The 15,739-nt window shown below is 36.5% G+C and overlaps 2 protein-coding genes across 8 annotated transcripts; one reads left to right on the top strand and one right to left on the bottom strand.

Moving 5' to 3' along the window:
- The first annotated feature begins 1,304 nt into the window (after window positions 1–1,304).
- Window positions 1,305–8,771, top strand: LOC147502688 (uncharacterized). Of its 2 annotated transcripts, none has more exons than XM_086607511.1 (15): window positions 1,305–1,711; window positions 1,795–1,880; window positions 2,327–2,481; window positions 2,835–2,899; window positions 3,016–3,189; window positions 3,343–3,391; window positions 4,264–4,533; window positions 4,634–4,767; window positions 5,365–5,554; window positions 5,718–5,777; window positions 5,857–6,108; window positions 6,961–7,219; window positions 7,337–7,542; window positions 7,686–7,736; window positions 7,985–8,771. In XM_086607511.1, the coding sequence occupies exons 1-15, from the start codon at window positions 1,500–1,502 to the stop codon at window positions 8,273–8,275; spliced, it is 2,454 nt and encodes an 817-aa protein (XP_086463637.1). In that variant the 5' UTR covers window positions 1,305–1,499; the 3' UTR covers window positions 8,276–8,771. The 2 variants fall into 2 exon arrangements, with proteins under 2 accessions (XP_086463637.1, XP_086463636.1); XM_086607510.1 differs by having other exon boundaries at window positions 1,360–1,711; window positions 7,650–7,736.
- A 92-nt stretch (window positions 8,772–8,863) lies between these two features.
- LOC147502687 (uncharacterized) lies at window positions 8,864–14,808 on the bottom strand. 6 transcript variants are annotated; one of them, XR_015221775.1, is made up of 15 exons: window positions 14,379–14,808; window positions 14,141–14,307; window positions 14,006–14,071; window positions 13,866–13,931; window positions 13,714–13,789; window positions 13,562–13,639; window positions 13,312–13,409; window positions 12,880–12,953; window positions 11,571–11,655; window positions 11,312–11,469; window positions 10,529–10,571; window positions 10,095–10,160; window positions 9,637–9,667; window positions 9,478–9,555; window positions 8,864–9,292 (listed from the first exon to the last, which is right to left on the bottom strand). XR_015221775.1 is itself a non-coding variant. In XM_086607512.1 (14 exons), exons 2-14 carry the CDS (start codon window positions 14,249–14,251, stop codon window positions 9,176–9,178), a joined length of 1,116 nt encoding a protein of 371 aa, XP_086463638.1. In that variant the 5' UTR covers window positions 14,252–14,307; window positions 14,379–14,808; the 3' UTR covers window positions 8,864–9,175. The 6 variants fall into 6 exon arrangements, 4 of the variants coding, with proteins under 4 accessions (XP_086463638.1, XP_086463639.1, XP_086463640.1 ...); XR_015221776.1 differs by lacking the exon at window positions 12,880–12,953 and having other exon boundaries at window positions 11,571–11,666; window positions 14,379–14,669; XM_086607512.1 differs by lacking the exon at window positions 9,637–9,667.
- Window positions 14,809–15,739: the final 931 nt, after the last annotated feature.

Here is a 15,739-nt window from a genome sequence, read left to right as displayed (position 1 = left end):
ACCGAGATAGTGGCTGAGTTGTGAACTTCGAATGGAATATTGGATTCTGTCTCGTGTGTTTTTTTAAAAAAAATTAGTTTTTTTTCCGGACGGGTTGTTGGATTCCGTCTTGCGTGTTTTCGACTTTTTTTCGGTTTTTTTTTTAACTTTAGACGGGATGTTTCATTTCGTCCGGCCTTTTTTCGATTTTTACATTCAGACGAAATCTAACATCCCGTCCGAGATTATTCTTCATCTTTGCATTGGGCAGTCTCACCTTGTTTTTTACCAAAACGGTGGAAAATAAAGAAAATACTGTAGAGGTGAATATTTGTGACTTGCATTGGAAATGCTCTAAAAAACTCTAGACATTCATAGGAGCCCAAAGTAAAAAGATTTGGTGGCCGTGCTAGGAAGTCTTCGGTAGCCGGCCTTGCTAAGAATTTTATCTTGATGATTAGTAGATTAGAGGTTAATTGATTCACTCCACATAATGTACACAACTAATATAGATGATATATTTCAGCACTTCTGAGTAAGTTTGGACGTGACGGCACATTTGATCGTCGATTGGAAATCCTCTTGTGATGTGATTTCCCCCATAGTACAAAATATCCTGATATATCGCGATATTTAGAGATATTTATCCAGATTTCAGAAAAAGATATATAAATATCACAATATGTTCAGAAATATATACGACTGCAAATATCGGTGATATTTCAATAATATTTACGATATTTGTGATATTTAGGGATATTTAGCGATATTTTGTATATATAACAATTTTATTTAATATTTATCATTATATTTTAAATAAATATAAATAATGTATCATGATATATCAAGAAATATCTACAATATCTATAATATTTGTTGATATTTTGAATATATCTACAATATTTACATGTGAAACAATGTCAAATATCTCCAAAGAGAAGAATTATTTTGTCCTATGATTTCCCATATCTACCCTAATCTTGGGCAAGATTAGGAACTTATTAGGAAGTTAGGTACCTTATAGCAGCGTAGACCTTTATTTATAGTTGAGTAGTACTAACTACTAACCCAGAATGGGGAAATAGACGATATTTATTATCGGGGAAAAAAACAAAAATCTTTTTCACTAGAAAGTTGATGCGTACAGTAATCAAACATTAAATGATGGAAGAATCCATGAAGTACGATTAAGTCAAAAATTTAATTGACAACAGTGAAGACAGCTATATAATGAGACCTGAGTTGTACTACGAATTGTCCACTTGACTACTCCACTATTTTTAGACAGACAGAATAAGACTTCCCCTGCCGTCCAATAATAATCATTCATCACATTTTAACTAAAATCTAATAATCACGTCGTTTTCACTTGTTAATTATTATTATATTAAATGCCACATCACCATCTCTCTCTCTCAAACAAAAAAAAGCCCTAGATTTAAATTTCTCAGCTGAGAAGAGGAAATGATCAATAGATCTGTAGTAGTAGTAGTAGTAATGCTGAATGATCACGTGGTGATATGTTGAGATGGTTAATTGGTTTGAAGGAAAGGAAATTAGTTTGTTTTATTAATATTAAGAAGAAGAAGAAGAAGAAGAAGAAGAAGAAGAAGAAGAGATTATTATTGGTTAATGTAAAACCACAACGAGTTGCGCCGGATATGTTGGAGACTGTTCAAGAAATTGCTATTTACATTCATAGGTTTCACAATCTCGACCTTTTTCAACAAGGGTAATAATTAGTTACTTTATTTTTATTTTTTAATTTGTGTGTGTATTTTTAATCCATAATGTATTTTATTTTTATTTTTGTAGATGGTATCGGATTAAAATTACGATGAGATGGGAGGATAGTAATTATACTTCTCCTGGAACGCCAGCCAGAGTCGTTCAGTACGAAGGTAATAATCATTTCTAGTTAATTGCAACTGTGTTTGTGATCTCCTTGTTATGCTCTTTCTCATTCTTTCTTATTGTGGAGAAGGATTAGACTTTAATTTTTTGCAAATGCAATACAGTCCACAACTTCAACCGTATGTAACTAGAAAGAAGCAAATAAACAATCTAACCTACAAAGGAAAAATTATGACAACAGATTTCAGTCATGGTATCATCTCCACTTCCATGCTTAGTGTGCTTTTCTTTTTTCGATTCGAGTTTGATATATTTGTCACTAGGAAGTGACCCAGTCAGACATGATTTGAGCTATGTAGGAGATTTTATTCTTCAATGTGTTGATATGTTTAAGCCTATAAAAAATTTCAGCTTCTGAGGGCTCCCTATACTCTTGATATGTTTTTATGCCAACTTGCAACTAAGACAGTGACATCTTAGATTGTTGATGCAGCTCCTGATTTGGACTCTGATAATATATATGGACTTTGGAGGATTGATGATACAGACAACAGTTTCTGCACCCAGCCTTTTCGGATCAAATATGCAAGGCAGGATGTTCTTTTATCTGTCATGGTCTCTTTTAACGTTTCTCTTGGAAAGTATGAGGTATGCTCCTTTTGCATGTGCCATTATTTCCAGTAGTCAATTCAGTTATTTTTGGATTGTAAACATTATGCATCATCATTCATCTCTTTTCATTGAGCGCCTCACCGATCTAGAACTTTCACATGTCATTTTTTAAACTTTAGTTAGTATGCTGGGCGTTTCTTAGTTAAGAACCAACTATCTCTTTGTGTGGATCGAGTTCTTCTTGTGCACCCACATGATTCTCGCTACGTGTGTGAAATGTGCTTGGATTGCTAATCAGTGGTTGAGAATTCAGTATCTTTTATGATTCCCATTTTACATTGAATCTCACCTATTACATCAGCTCGCATATTAACATGTACAACTTGTAGGGACCATCCACATCTGCAGTCATTTTGAAGTTTGAGCTTATGTACACCCCGGTATTGGAAACTGGGTAAGTTGATATTTTATATACTATTCCTACTTGTTTATCTCTTAAGTGGTTAATAATGGGAAAATACAGAAGCTATTCCTTTTCAAACCTACATAGTGACTATAGTACTTGTTAAGGTCTGATTTGCAGGGGTCCGCAGATGTAATCTCTGCTGCTGTCCATGAATTCCGAATTCCTCCAAAAGCTCTTTTAGGCTTGCATTCATATTGCCCAGTGCATTTTGATACCTTCCACTCGGTGCTTATTGATTTAAGTGTGCACATCATCTTATTAAAAGCTGGTACTTATAGGTTTGTCATTTTTCCAATCTTCCAGATTATTTGATGAAAATTTATAAGGAGGAGAAAAAAAGATACATAGTTGTTTCCTTTTATTAAAAAGCTCATCGACAAATTTGTTCTCACTATTTTTTTATTTATTTTTTCATCATGTTTATATTTCAGTGGTTCTGGCACAACGGAAGATTATGAACTATTTAGTAGGAATGACAAGGTATGTGTTTTTCTCATGTTCTCCCTCATCTATTTTGATACCTACTTGTGATATTGTGTGTCCGTGTAGTTGCTCATGCACACACCCACACATGTACACCCTATTTCTATTAGTAGTTTATCTATATAGAATCCTTATGGAAACTGATTGTCTTGTGCTACAATGTTGAATAATAGCTATACTCCTTTCATTATAATTTTAAAAGAATGAAAAAAGAAAATGTTGGAATACTTAATTAGCGGTGTTAAGATATGTCACACGATTCGAATGACATGGGTGTGTGCATTATGATAGGCATGCTTCCTGAGACGAGCATTAATATTTGGTTATCTGACCGAGTGGATTCTTCTGTTTTAACCACGAATTTACTCGTCTAGATCTGATACGCAACATTTTCTTATCGATAAACAAACCCTGTACACTTTTTAAGTTGTAGACAATTCAAATTATTTAAAGTGGATTGTAAATTTGTAATACTTGTGAAAATATTGGAAATTCTGGGTAAATGTTGGTAAAATGGTGGAAGATCTCAGTGGAACTGTGGTAACTAAGAATAAAATTTCATAATCACACTGACTTTCTTATGTGAGGGAACCTTCATAGTATGCACGTCAGTGTGTGCCCTAGTGCTTAACAAGTGAACAGACACAGTTGTAATTCATATGACTAATATGGTTGAAAATATTCAGTACATTGAACTTGTGCTAATCATGAAAGCTAAAAGCTGTACTTTTATAGGTCCAAGTTCCTTCACATAAGAATTTATGATCCATCTGCCACGTCTTGTAATCTTCCACGTGTTTTTTTCCCCCTCTTTTGCTATATTTCATTATTCATCCTCCATAAACAGTGGAAAAATTAATTGACTGCAGCTATCCGGTGAAGGGATTTATGTTCATCCAAAATCAATTGCATTTATGAAAGCGATGCTGACTGCACGAGATATACTTGTAGATGAGCTACATAAAATTAGCAAAGCGATTGGTCGAGCAATTGATCTGACTGATATAGCCTCCAGTGTGGGTGACAATAAGTTAATTGGTTCAATTACTAAAGGAGATCTTGATGCTGTGAATGCTGAAGTTTCTGAGTTCAGAATAAGAGCGAGACAGGTGACAAGTGAACCCCAAAATGGTTTTCAGGTACATGTTTTCACTTTTGAGGAAGCTCCGTACTCCTGATTTGCTTTGTGATGCCGACATTGTTTTATTTTTTGAATTTCTGTGCAACTGTTTTGTGCAGATATCAAATGGTAGTCTTGATTTCGAAAGTGATGGGATGCTCCAGTCAGTTTCTAAGGATGAAATGCTAGATGCTTTCCACTCATTAGGCAATCAACTTTCAGTTCTATGGAACACATTCCTTAAATTTCACAGGTAATATACTCCAAAGACATCTACTATCTACACAAGCATTTTCTAGTTTAATAATGCTGATGCTTTCTGATAGTTTAGTAATTGACCATGGTCATTGGTTTTGCTCAAATTCCTGTATTCACTGTATGTGTTGAACAACGTTGAAATGATTCCACTGCATTCCCCATTCCTATTGACACTTTGATGCTAATAATACCATCTAAATGAACTTCCATTATTGGGCTGCCTATGACGCTCCAGTCCTTTCAAACGTCACATGTACTCCACTCCACTTCATGTGCTTGGCACTCTCCATGAAATTGTCATTTACCCATTTGTTTGTATGTTTTCCTGTACTACATTGGTATCTGAACTGTGGTCAGTGATTATAAGCTTTTATAAAAAATCTTTTTCTTGTACATTTGTACTATTTATTGATTGCCCAATTCCAGAGCCAACTGGATTTGACTATATACCTTAGGTTCAAAATGTTGCCTTGTATATGCACAAAATCAATTAAAATCCCTTCATGCACAAAGCTCTTTCAGTATTCTGTTGCATTGCTGGTTTTTTGATTGGAACATCATTTAAGTTACTCGTTTATTATGTTCACTCTAGGGTTAATAAGACCAAGATCCTCGAGTTTCTGCGTGATGCTTGGGCCAGTGATAGGAGAGCTGAGTGGTCGATATGGATGGTCTACTCTAAAGTTGAGATGCCACATCATTATCTAAGAAGTGGACTTGATGAGTCTTCTCACCATACTGTCCGTGGAAAAGTTTTGATGTCTCGCAAACTAAACGATGATGTAATTACATTAACAACTCTCCAAAATTTATTATATATATTATTACAAGAAATGCTTGTTAACTTTTTGTAATTCCGATGTAGTAGATTGTTGTCGATCAGAGAATTATTTTATAAAGATAAAAGAAAATTTGACAGGTCAGCATTTTATGTTCTTTGTGCAGCCAGCCCAGACTGCAATTACACGTGCTGAGCGTCATCGCCGAAGCATTGCTCAAATGAGGGTACATGTCATACATTTAGAGTGTTCTATTTTTCTTTTGGTAATTTCATTGGATATTCTTATATTACATGGTTTTGCAGATTAACAACCGTTCAATTCAAGACATGCATATCTTTGGGGATCCTTTGGGTATTCCTGTAATACTTGTGGATCGAGTTGTCAACATGCCCTTGCGTAGTACGAGTGGGAATTCATATTTCAATGTTTTGGATCGGCAAGATACCTCTAGCATACGAATGGAAACCGTGGTTTCTGGAAATAAGTTACCAAGTTTTGGTGCCAAAAAAACTGGTCGCATTTTGAAGATTGTTGTGTTTGTGCATGGCTTCCAGGCAATTTTTCTTCCCCAGTGATTAGTTACAAATTTTTGTTTGCCTTATATATATAACCTTGCGAAAACTAGTGTTCAATTTTGAACGTTTATCTAATGGTCAAGAATTTTCCGATTTTATAATAACATTTGATTAGGTTAGACATATTTAAATGAACCGAAATTTGGTGAGCATCTTATTCATAGTGGGGAGATCATATCTACAAAATATCAGTCCTTAATTGAACAGGATGAGATATAGCCTTGTATGCTTTGGGAGTGGCTCTATCCCTCTCCAGTATATATATATATATATATATATATATATATATATATATATATATATATACACGGCTCCTAAAAGGACCTTAAAATAAGTACCAAATCTAAAACAACCCACAACTTCACCTACAAAATTATTTAAAACCTAATTTTTTGTGGATATGATCTACTAACCTACAAAATTATTTAAAACTTAATTTTTTGTGGATATGATCTATTAACCATAAATAATATCTCTACAAAAATTCAACTCGTTTGATAATTTTCAACATTGGCAAAAAATGATTGCAATGTATATCAAACGAGTTGATATACCCCAAATTGACACCCCTACCAAAAAGTTCACTTCTACAATGACTTAATGGCTGATTTTTTGTGGAGATGACCTTACCATGTTGATCATGTCTGCAAAATATCGATTCATTTTTTTTACTGCGTTCTGATCCATCTACATATAGCCTCCATGGTATTAATATTATTATCTGGCGCTTTTTGAAGTTTATGTTACGTTTACAACATTCTGCATAGCCCAAAATATGGTTCAGGAGACTGATTTCCTTAATTCCTTCAAACTTGACTGATACTTCAATAGGGGCATCATTTGGATTTGCGGCTTGTACGGAACCAATGGCTTTTGATAGATCCTGGAGTAGATTGTCTCATGTCGGAAGTAAATGAAGACAGAACATCTGGTGACTTCAGAGAAATGGGCTTAAGGTTGGCCGAAGAAGTTATCGCTTTTCTTAAAAAGAAAATAGATAAAGTCTCAAGATCTGGTGGCTACAGGAATATCAAACTTAGTTTTGTTGGGCATTCAATTGGAAACGTCATAATAAGAACTGCCTTGACAGGTATGCTACGCATCCGTGGCTTAGTTGGCATTGTTTATGTTTATATTAAGTATACAAACTTACTTAAATTTTCAAAATCTTATACTTATTTTCCCGTTCTTTTTATTCTGATCTCAGAGAGCAGGATGGAACCTTTCTTAAAGTATCTCTATACGTATGTCTCTATATCTGGGCCGCACTTGGGTTATTTGTATAGCTCAAACTCTTTATTTAACTCTGGGTTGTGGCTTCTTAAGAAGCTCAAAGGATCGCAATGTATCCATCAGTTGACTTTTACTGATGAACCAGACCTCGAAAATACTTTCTTCTTCAGGCTTTGCAAGGTAATAAGATTATTTTCTGCAAAATGATGTTCTTTTATATGCGCTCATAACAAGTAATGCACAACTACGGTCTCATAAAAAACTCAGAACAGTTGTTACTTTTGTAGGCTTATCACCGAAAGTTTTATCTTTTTATTTTTCAGCAAAAAACATTGGACCACTTCAAGAACATAATTCTCTTATCATCGCCTCAGGTAACATATTCTCCATCTCAATATTAGTTTTGAATCTCTCTCCGCAAAAATGGTAGCAGTTCTTTATGTTTACTTGAGGCCGAAAAACGTGTCCAACTCAAAGAGAGGCAGATCATAATCAGAAAAAACATTCGATTAATTTGTTTACCCTCGAGATTAAAGGGGAGGGGTGGATATGTGGCTTTGTCTTTTCACAAGTCATGCCTTCCATGCCTTTTCTAATGCTGCTACCTTGATTCATGAATCAGGATGGTTATGTTCCATATCATTCTGCCAGAATTGAAATGTGTAGGGCTTCTTCATGGGACTACTCAAAGAAGGGTAAAATCTTCATGGAGATGCTTAACGATTGCTTGGACCAAATTCGAACCCCTTCTTCCGAGCAGCGTATGTTTGTACGCTGTGATGTCAACTTTGACACATCTTCTCATGGCAGGAACTTGAACACCATGATTGGTCGTGCTGCGCACATTGAGTTCCTGGAGACTGATATTTTTGCTAGGTTTATAATGTGGTCCTTCCCAGAACTTTTTCGTTGAAGGGGTGAAGAACTGAAGATTGTCCTTTTTATAGGTTGGTCATGCAGCTTTTCTCCTATCAACTTCTCATAGCAGTCTTATTTTTTTCGAGGACATGAAGTGAAGTTGGGATCTTACAAGGTGGCAGCCAGTGGGTAAATGTAATTTATTAATATCACTGGCTACCAAACATCGTTGCATGGACAAGGGCGGTTGTAAAATATGGCTCCATTAGTTACAGATCAAAAAATGTAATTATTGTAGGTGGATAGGATAAATGATTTTTGTTCTGGGTTTGATTCAAGTCCTAGGAGATCACATTCTGCACGGAACATTGGTAGATTAGATGTTGTACGACAGGTTCTGCATTCTTTCCCAGGAGAATAAAGGTTTGTACAAAACACGTGTTAAGGCTTAAGCACAATCTCAATTTTATGTTCTTCCAAAGACGTTGCCTTTAGGTGGCCTCTGTTGTACAATAACAAATTTGTTTCAATACTAAAGACAATTTCTATTCCTTTGAACTCTCTCTCTCTCTCTCTGGGTACACTGACAGTATCTGAATAGACGGGAAATAAAATTAGGTACATCACCCTCTTGCAGCAGGACTGCACTTGTGAACCGTTTTTTTTTTCTTATATATTTAAGGATCAATTGCTTTATATTTATTACACCTCCAGTAGAATCATTGTCCATGAATTTAAACCTCGAAACATTGATATAAGTAGATGCCAATAACAAGTTTCCCATTTACCAATAACAAGACCCATCTCCTTTAGGCTGTTGAGAGCAATGAAAAATCGATCAGCTGATATAACCTCATAAGCACCAGCATTTTTTCATAATTGGTGAATACGTTTACAAAAATTCAACAATTGAAATGTGTTAGACACCCAAGGAATAGGGGACCCCAATAAGCATTCATGAGGAAAATCCATCTGCAGTTCCGTTATCTGGTTGGAGCCCTTTTTCAACAACGTCAGCGACAAAGATACTACCAGAATCACACCAGCCGCCCAGAGTATCATTACTGGAGCACTGCAGCAGTGTTGAGGATATTTAGATATGTATATCAAAGTAGACTTCTGAATTAATGATCTAATAATAGAATGCTTCCTTGTTATCTAAAATAATGAAGTTATATCTGTATGATGCAAGCATACCAATTCCAAATTCAGTATCATAGATCCGAAAAGTGAATGAAACCACTATGAAAGACAAACCTTGCTAAATCCCAACCAGTTAGAGTCCCCTCTAAATGAAAACACCTTCTTGTTATCTCTCCAATTCCCACAAAAGACCTGCATGTGCGGTACATGTGTTACAAGAAATTACAGGAGGGTCAAATAGCGCATGCCATCCAATTCAAAAACGGAGACTACCTTTTCTGCCTTCTTAGGTAGAGAGCACAAGCTGAGAGAAAATCATATAATAACATTATGCTTATGAAGTTACCTATAAACATATATGATATGGTAACCAATGCTCTGTTTTCGGAGGGTAATTATACAGAAGGTGTCATATCAAAAGGCCCTTTTTGAACCACATTGCCAGTCAGAAGCAATGATATTAGTCGGACAGGCAGCAACTTTGACAAGTTGCAACATGCATTCTGGTTCTAACTCATTCGTCAGCATTCACTTGAAGTATAATAAGCAATCCTTCAACCACGTTACAAATTAGGCAGTTAAGATTTCAACAAAAGTCCTGGATGCTATTAATATTTCTGACTGCACAAGCCCTGGAATGCCTGGATGCTATTATGATTTCCTACTGCATATGATATTTAGATTAACCCAAAGTAGTCAACATGAAGAATTGAAAGAAATGAAGCAATTACCTCATAATCAACACCTTGTACGTATATGTAATCGGAGTCAAGTGATGAGAAAGCAAGTCCTGTTATCTGCAATAGATGAAGTAAAGAATCAATTGATACCTGATGATACATTTTGATGCAGCAGAGGATATGTTGCACTCATATATTTGGCACAAAGCACTCGTCATTGCAACTACTAACGATTGGAAAGAGCAGAATGTAGTCAGCCAAACATGACTACACGCGAACCTCTAAACAGAATTAAGTTATTTAAGCAGAGGGACTTCTTTCGGTTTCTATTGCTCGCTTTCGTGCCTTGCTAAGGGAGCAGGACGTGGGATCCTAATATCATATGCCCTCCGCCTCTCTCATGGTTGCTATGTACTATGCTTACACTGAACATTTTACAGACTCAGAAAAGGAAGAAGACTACTGTCATAATATGATCCACTCACCTCATATTTTGAGCAATTCATCCATCTTGATAAGGCTGACCATCTGCATCCAAGATGTCAATCACATTAGTAAAACGTGGGATACAAACAGTACATTGGTTAAACACTCCCCACTCTTGCCTGTACTACATTCTTGCTCATAACAGATATTAAAGACGTAGCTGTGGAAGACTAAACAAGGGCTTTAGATGTATGTACACTACAACCACTGTTGAATAACAGTTAATCTCAAATCACATGGAATTTAGCGTGGAAAAACATTTCTATGCAGACATTGGTCCAAGTAGAGTCTAGGGAATGATAGATCCCCTGGTAAGGATAGGTGCTCTTCAGAACTATTCTATTATAACGATTGATTCTGCATGGTAAAACTTCTTTGTATTTCAAAAGAATGGATATCAGAATCCAGGACAAAGTTTCATGAGTCCTAACATTACAGGCGTGGTGATCCTTCCAAACTAAAGGTTTTTAGTATATTACTTGCTACTATGCACAACTATAAAGTTCTAAATATAGAAAAAGAAACCTAATTAGAATATGCAAACAACCAAACAAAGGAGTGTTACTTAATCATCTTCCAAACGTATACTATGGACGATCATGTTTCAAAAACCGCAGGTGCCGACTAGCAAAGTCGGTAACTTTGGGTGATGATATCAGAGGTCTGGGGATCGAACCCCGCCAGCATCAAAGAGTTACTGATCTCATTTAAAACAGACTTGCCAAACAAAAAAAAAAATGTTTCAAAAACCTACTTCAGAAAAGTACAACATTGTCACTTACCTGCGAGAATCATATATGGTTACACTACGATCAGCTCCTCCTACCGCAATATGCCCAGTTGAGGCACTGCAAACAGAATAGATTATATCTCCCATAGATCCACACACTCTTTGTACACAACCACCATTCTCCTTTATTCTTAAGTCCCATATAGACAGCTACACTTCAAAGTGAAGCACAACATTTGATCGGGAAGTTAGTGACTGATAATCCCTATGCACATCAATATAACTAAGATCTAAATACGCCGAAGGCATACCTGGCAACCTTCAGCAACAGCTAATAAACAACTTCCACTCGCAGGGAATGAATTCAAAAAGCTTAGTGAAGATGGATACCAAAGGCTGCAACTTAACTATGTCATCAACAGAGAAAAGAGGAAGTTTGAAGAAACCAAGACATGTAAAAAAGATAATATGGCGCTCACTCTAACAGCATACAAAGCTTTCAAAGAGAAACTGCCACATCATCGGAACTAGTAAAGAAATTTAATAGAATAATGGTGTAGAGATCTCACAATAATGGTAAGTTCCTCTTTTACGACATTATAGATTTTGAGACACAACTATCTGTTTGTTTATTTCAGACACTTTCATGCATTTTGGACATGGAACATCTTTATAAAACCCTAGAATGATCAAGAACGATAGATTTTGTCTAAGGGATATATCAAGGATCTGAAAATTGCCATACTTGACGAATATAAGACATCATTGCTCCCAATAACCAGAATAGTGTAAAATGGGACCTCAGAGCATTGTGTCACTTAAGTACCTTTTAATTCCAGACCTGTAGCTTTTGCCTACCACAGATAATTGGCGGTAACTTTGGAAGGTTTATGAGACTAGAACGTACTCCTGAAATCCCTGATTTTAGCTACACAGCCTACACTCATTCCAGAACCTGAACCAGTACTGCAGAGTTTTTCACAACCATTACTTTAAATTGTAAAACTAAGTTACTTTATCAGTAAAAATCTGTGGATAAGACAACAAATGACACTGCTCGTCCTCTAATATTCCATCACAAAATCTATTAGAGCCTCGAGATGTTGAGTCGGGATTGTTTTTAGTGATAGTCCCATCAAAGTCCCAAAAGGTGAAGTAGAAACATAGTGTCATAATCTGAGTTTGGATTTGTTTCCATGAAATTCAGCTCACAACTCTCCAAAGACAGCAAAAACCATGCACAGATGTTCTGTAACGGTGATGGGCAAATAACTCATTAACATAAAATTGAATAAGTTTCATTCATTAAAGGGGGTTAAGAGATATGACACAGAAAATACTCATTATTGCATGTGCTCACTGTTGTTCATATCGAAAGTCTAAACCTGGAGACTTTGACTGGGAAACTCTGAAACCATGACTTTTATCCGAAAAAACATCAAAAGCAATAGTAGAGGACAGATGGTAATGATGGCTACTCCTGGAACTTTTTCACGAGAGAATGTGAGCATAATGTGACGTATAGATTAAAGCAACTTAATCAACTGAATCGATATAAGGATGAATATGGCAATGATAAAAGAGATATATTACTACTACAGCACTGTGGGGAACACTTACGTGTGTAAACTCCTAATATGGATCTCTTGGTCGTAAACATCAATACTTTTACCAAAGCTGTGTGCCACAGCTGCCTGAAAAGACATATTTTAAATAAAATGCATGCACGTCTCACACGAATAGAGAAAGTTGACCATAACATCATCCTACTCCACAAAACTAACTAGTATGTCACATGCCTTATGTAACATATACAGTACTAAAAGCAATCAGACTACTAGTTCTGAAAGTTTTAAATGAACTGTTCTAAAACAACTAGAAAATGAAAATGAAAGATGCATGTACCATCTACGTCATGAAAGACGAGAATTAGTATATTGAAGTACATGTTGGAAGCTATGCAACTGAAAAATCTTGCTTCACACTGAAATGAAATAGTGCAGGAAACGATACATGTAGCAATCTGCAGTTGTTTGAAGGAAATAACTTTACCGTGGACCATTGACTTGGACTGAAGCAGAGACCTGCCCAACTACCCTCTCCTACACCACTATCCCGAGGTAACACTGAGTAGGTAACCCCGTCAAAATCTGAAATATAATAGTTCACACATCAACCTAAGTCCTCAGAACATCCCAAATCCTCTAGTTCTTGGGGCCATAACATAAGAATCTTTTAGAGGCTAGCATTGCCTAAATATATAAGAAAGAAAATAAAGGAAAGAGTAAAGGTTACCAGGTACCTGGACTAGTTGTAACCAGTCGAGACACGAGAAGGTGGCCATGAGAATCAACAGTGCCCAAAACCAAACAGCCATCACCTGCCAAAGATACATTAGAAGCTCTTTGGACCTAAAATGCATGTACATTAGAATATTAAAACTCAATCACCTACAATCTGTTTCAGAAAGAACCACGCTCTGGACTTCGGAACGATGCGGACAACGGTCAACAATTGATGAACTCAAGACCTTCAAAACAAATAAATAAGCTACATTGACATTAGTTAAGTCAAGTTTGAAATTTATTAGAATTACAACACAACACCTGTGCAGGCTGAGGAATCAATAGACTCTCCTTTCCTTTGGTCAGCGAAGAATCTTCAACTGAAATCTACAAAAATAATTTAACCCAAGTAAAATTTTAGTCTAAAAAATTTTAAAAAAAAGTTATTTGTTTTACAGTACCTCCAAATTGTAAGTATGGCATCCAGAAGCCACGTAAATGGAACAACAACAACTATCTGGACTAACCTGTAATTAATAAAAATAAGATTAATTCATAATTAAGAGAGAGAGAGAGAGAGAGATTATTATTATTACATGAAGAGCTAAGCGGTTGGATTGAAAGCTAGCTGGAGATGGATTTGGTATTAGAGATGTGGGGACCACTGCCTTTCTCAAACTCTTCGCCTCTATTCCTCCTCCTCTCATTCTTCTTCTTCTTCTTCTTCTTTCTTTTTCTCCTGGAAGGAAGAAGTAACGTTGGCCTTAAAGCCCAATAGTTAGAAATCCGGGCTTTAAAAGCCCAATGAGAGCACACTACTAAATACTAGTATACCGCAAAACAGTAGGAGCTCCTGAGTGAGACAGAGAGAGCGCGGGGTGAAGAAGAAGGAGAGAGAGATAGTTCTGGGCAGAGAGACAGGGGCGGCTCTGAGGGTAGCCGAGAGCCGACTAACAAAACCACTAGTTTGCTCACGTACTGTAGAAAGGCACTTTCTTCCTTTCTTCTTCTCCAATCTATCAATTCAGCTCATTTTAATCAACTCTCTATATATGTTTTTTGTTCGATCTCAAAACTAGGGGCCTTCATTAAGTGCTTGGCTAGGGCCCTTAAAAACTCAGGGCCGCACTTGACGGAGAGAGATATTGGAGAGAAAAAGTGTTTAGAAGAGAAAAGAGATTGAGGACAGACATAAACCTACCAAACCCCACCCGTGCAAAAAACGTTCGCTCCGCTCATTTGACTAATTCTATTCGGGCCAAACTCTTCGCCCTCAATCTTATTAGTATAACTGCTAAGGGCATCTCCAATCTCCAATGAGGGAAATTTTACACCCCAAATATCAAAAAACTCTCTCCAATATAGAGTGGAAATTTTACACCCCAAATATCAAAAAACTTGGTATCTCCGATGGGGGTGGCTTTGGGTGAGGAAGATGGAGGAGTGGAATAGTGTATAGAGAGACAAATAGAGAAGGAAGAGATGAGGATTTCCAAGTTGGTTTTGTCCGCATAACCCCCCTTCTCCCAAAATTTAATAAAAAGCCCGGACGTCACTTAAAATAACGTCTGTTTAACTTAAAAACTCGGACGTCACTTCAACACACGTTTGAAGCTTTATTTTTCTGTTTGCGACGGTCTAAGTCCGTCGCTCAGTGATATATTAAACTTAAAAACACGGACGTTGCTTTGAATGACGTTTGAAAGTGGACCACTATTTGTTTTAAGCTTTTGCGACGGACCAAATCAGTTATTTTACATTATTTTGAATGGGCTGTGACAGTTTAAGTCCGTTGCTATCTATTTTTACACATTTGCCTCCACCTACCATTGGAATAGCCACAAATAGTAAATATACACTTTATGTATTTGGGATTTCTCTAGAGTGTATAATCCTAATGGCGCCTATGTGGAGCCTATGTGGAGGTGGATTTTTCCACTCTCTATTGGAGATGCCCTAACAGTGGAGAGGGAGAGGGAGAATAAAGGTGAGTTTGGGGCGAAGAAAAAGAGAAAAGATATGGAGAACAGTCAGACAGAAACCAAATAACATTTTATACTCTGGGCCAGAATGTTCACTCCACTCACTTGAATATCTACACATCCAAAGTCCAAACTGACCATAAGAGCACACTACTAACTAGTATACTGCGTGGCAGTGGGGAGTGAGCAGAGCTGCGGCGGAGGGAGAGAGTT

This window comes from Coptis chinensis, chromosome 4 (assembly GCF_015680905.1).
Source record: "Coptis chinensis isolate HL-2020 chromosome 4, ASM1568090v1, whole genome shotgun sequence".
Classification (NCBI taxonomy): domain Eukaryota; kingdom Viridiplantae; phylum Streptophyta; class Magnoliopsida; order Ranunculales; family Ranunculaceae; genus Coptis; species Coptis chinensis.
The sequence above is the reverse complement of the archived record's forward strand: the minus strand, read 5'-3'. Positions and strand labels throughout refer to the sequence as shown.

Coding starts and splice junctions, on each gene's coding strand:
- LOC147502688 (XM_086607510.1), top strand. CDS start 1,500: ATGTTGAGATGGTTAATTGGTTTGAAGGAAAGGAAATTAGTTTGTTTT. Junction 4,768..5,364: donor ACATTCCTTAAATTTCACAG/GTAATATACTCC, acceptor TGTTCACTCTAG/GGTTAATAAGACCAAGATCC. Junction 5,778..5,856: donor GAAGCATTGCTCAAATGAGG/GTACATGTCATA, acceptor ATGGTTTTGCAG/ATTAACAACCGTTCAATTCA.
- LOC147502687 (XM_086607512.1), bottom strand. CDS start 14,251: ATGAGAGGAGGAGGAATAGAGGCGAAGAGTTTGAGAAAGGCAGTGGTC. Junction 14,072..14,140: donor CCAACCGCTTAGCTCTTCAT/GTAATAATAATA, acceptor TATTAATTACAG/GTTAGTCCAGATAGTTGTTG. Junction 9,556..10,094: donor TACAAGGTGTTGATTATGAG/GTAATTGCTTCA, acceptor CCGCACATGCAG/GTCTTTTGTGGGAATTGGAG.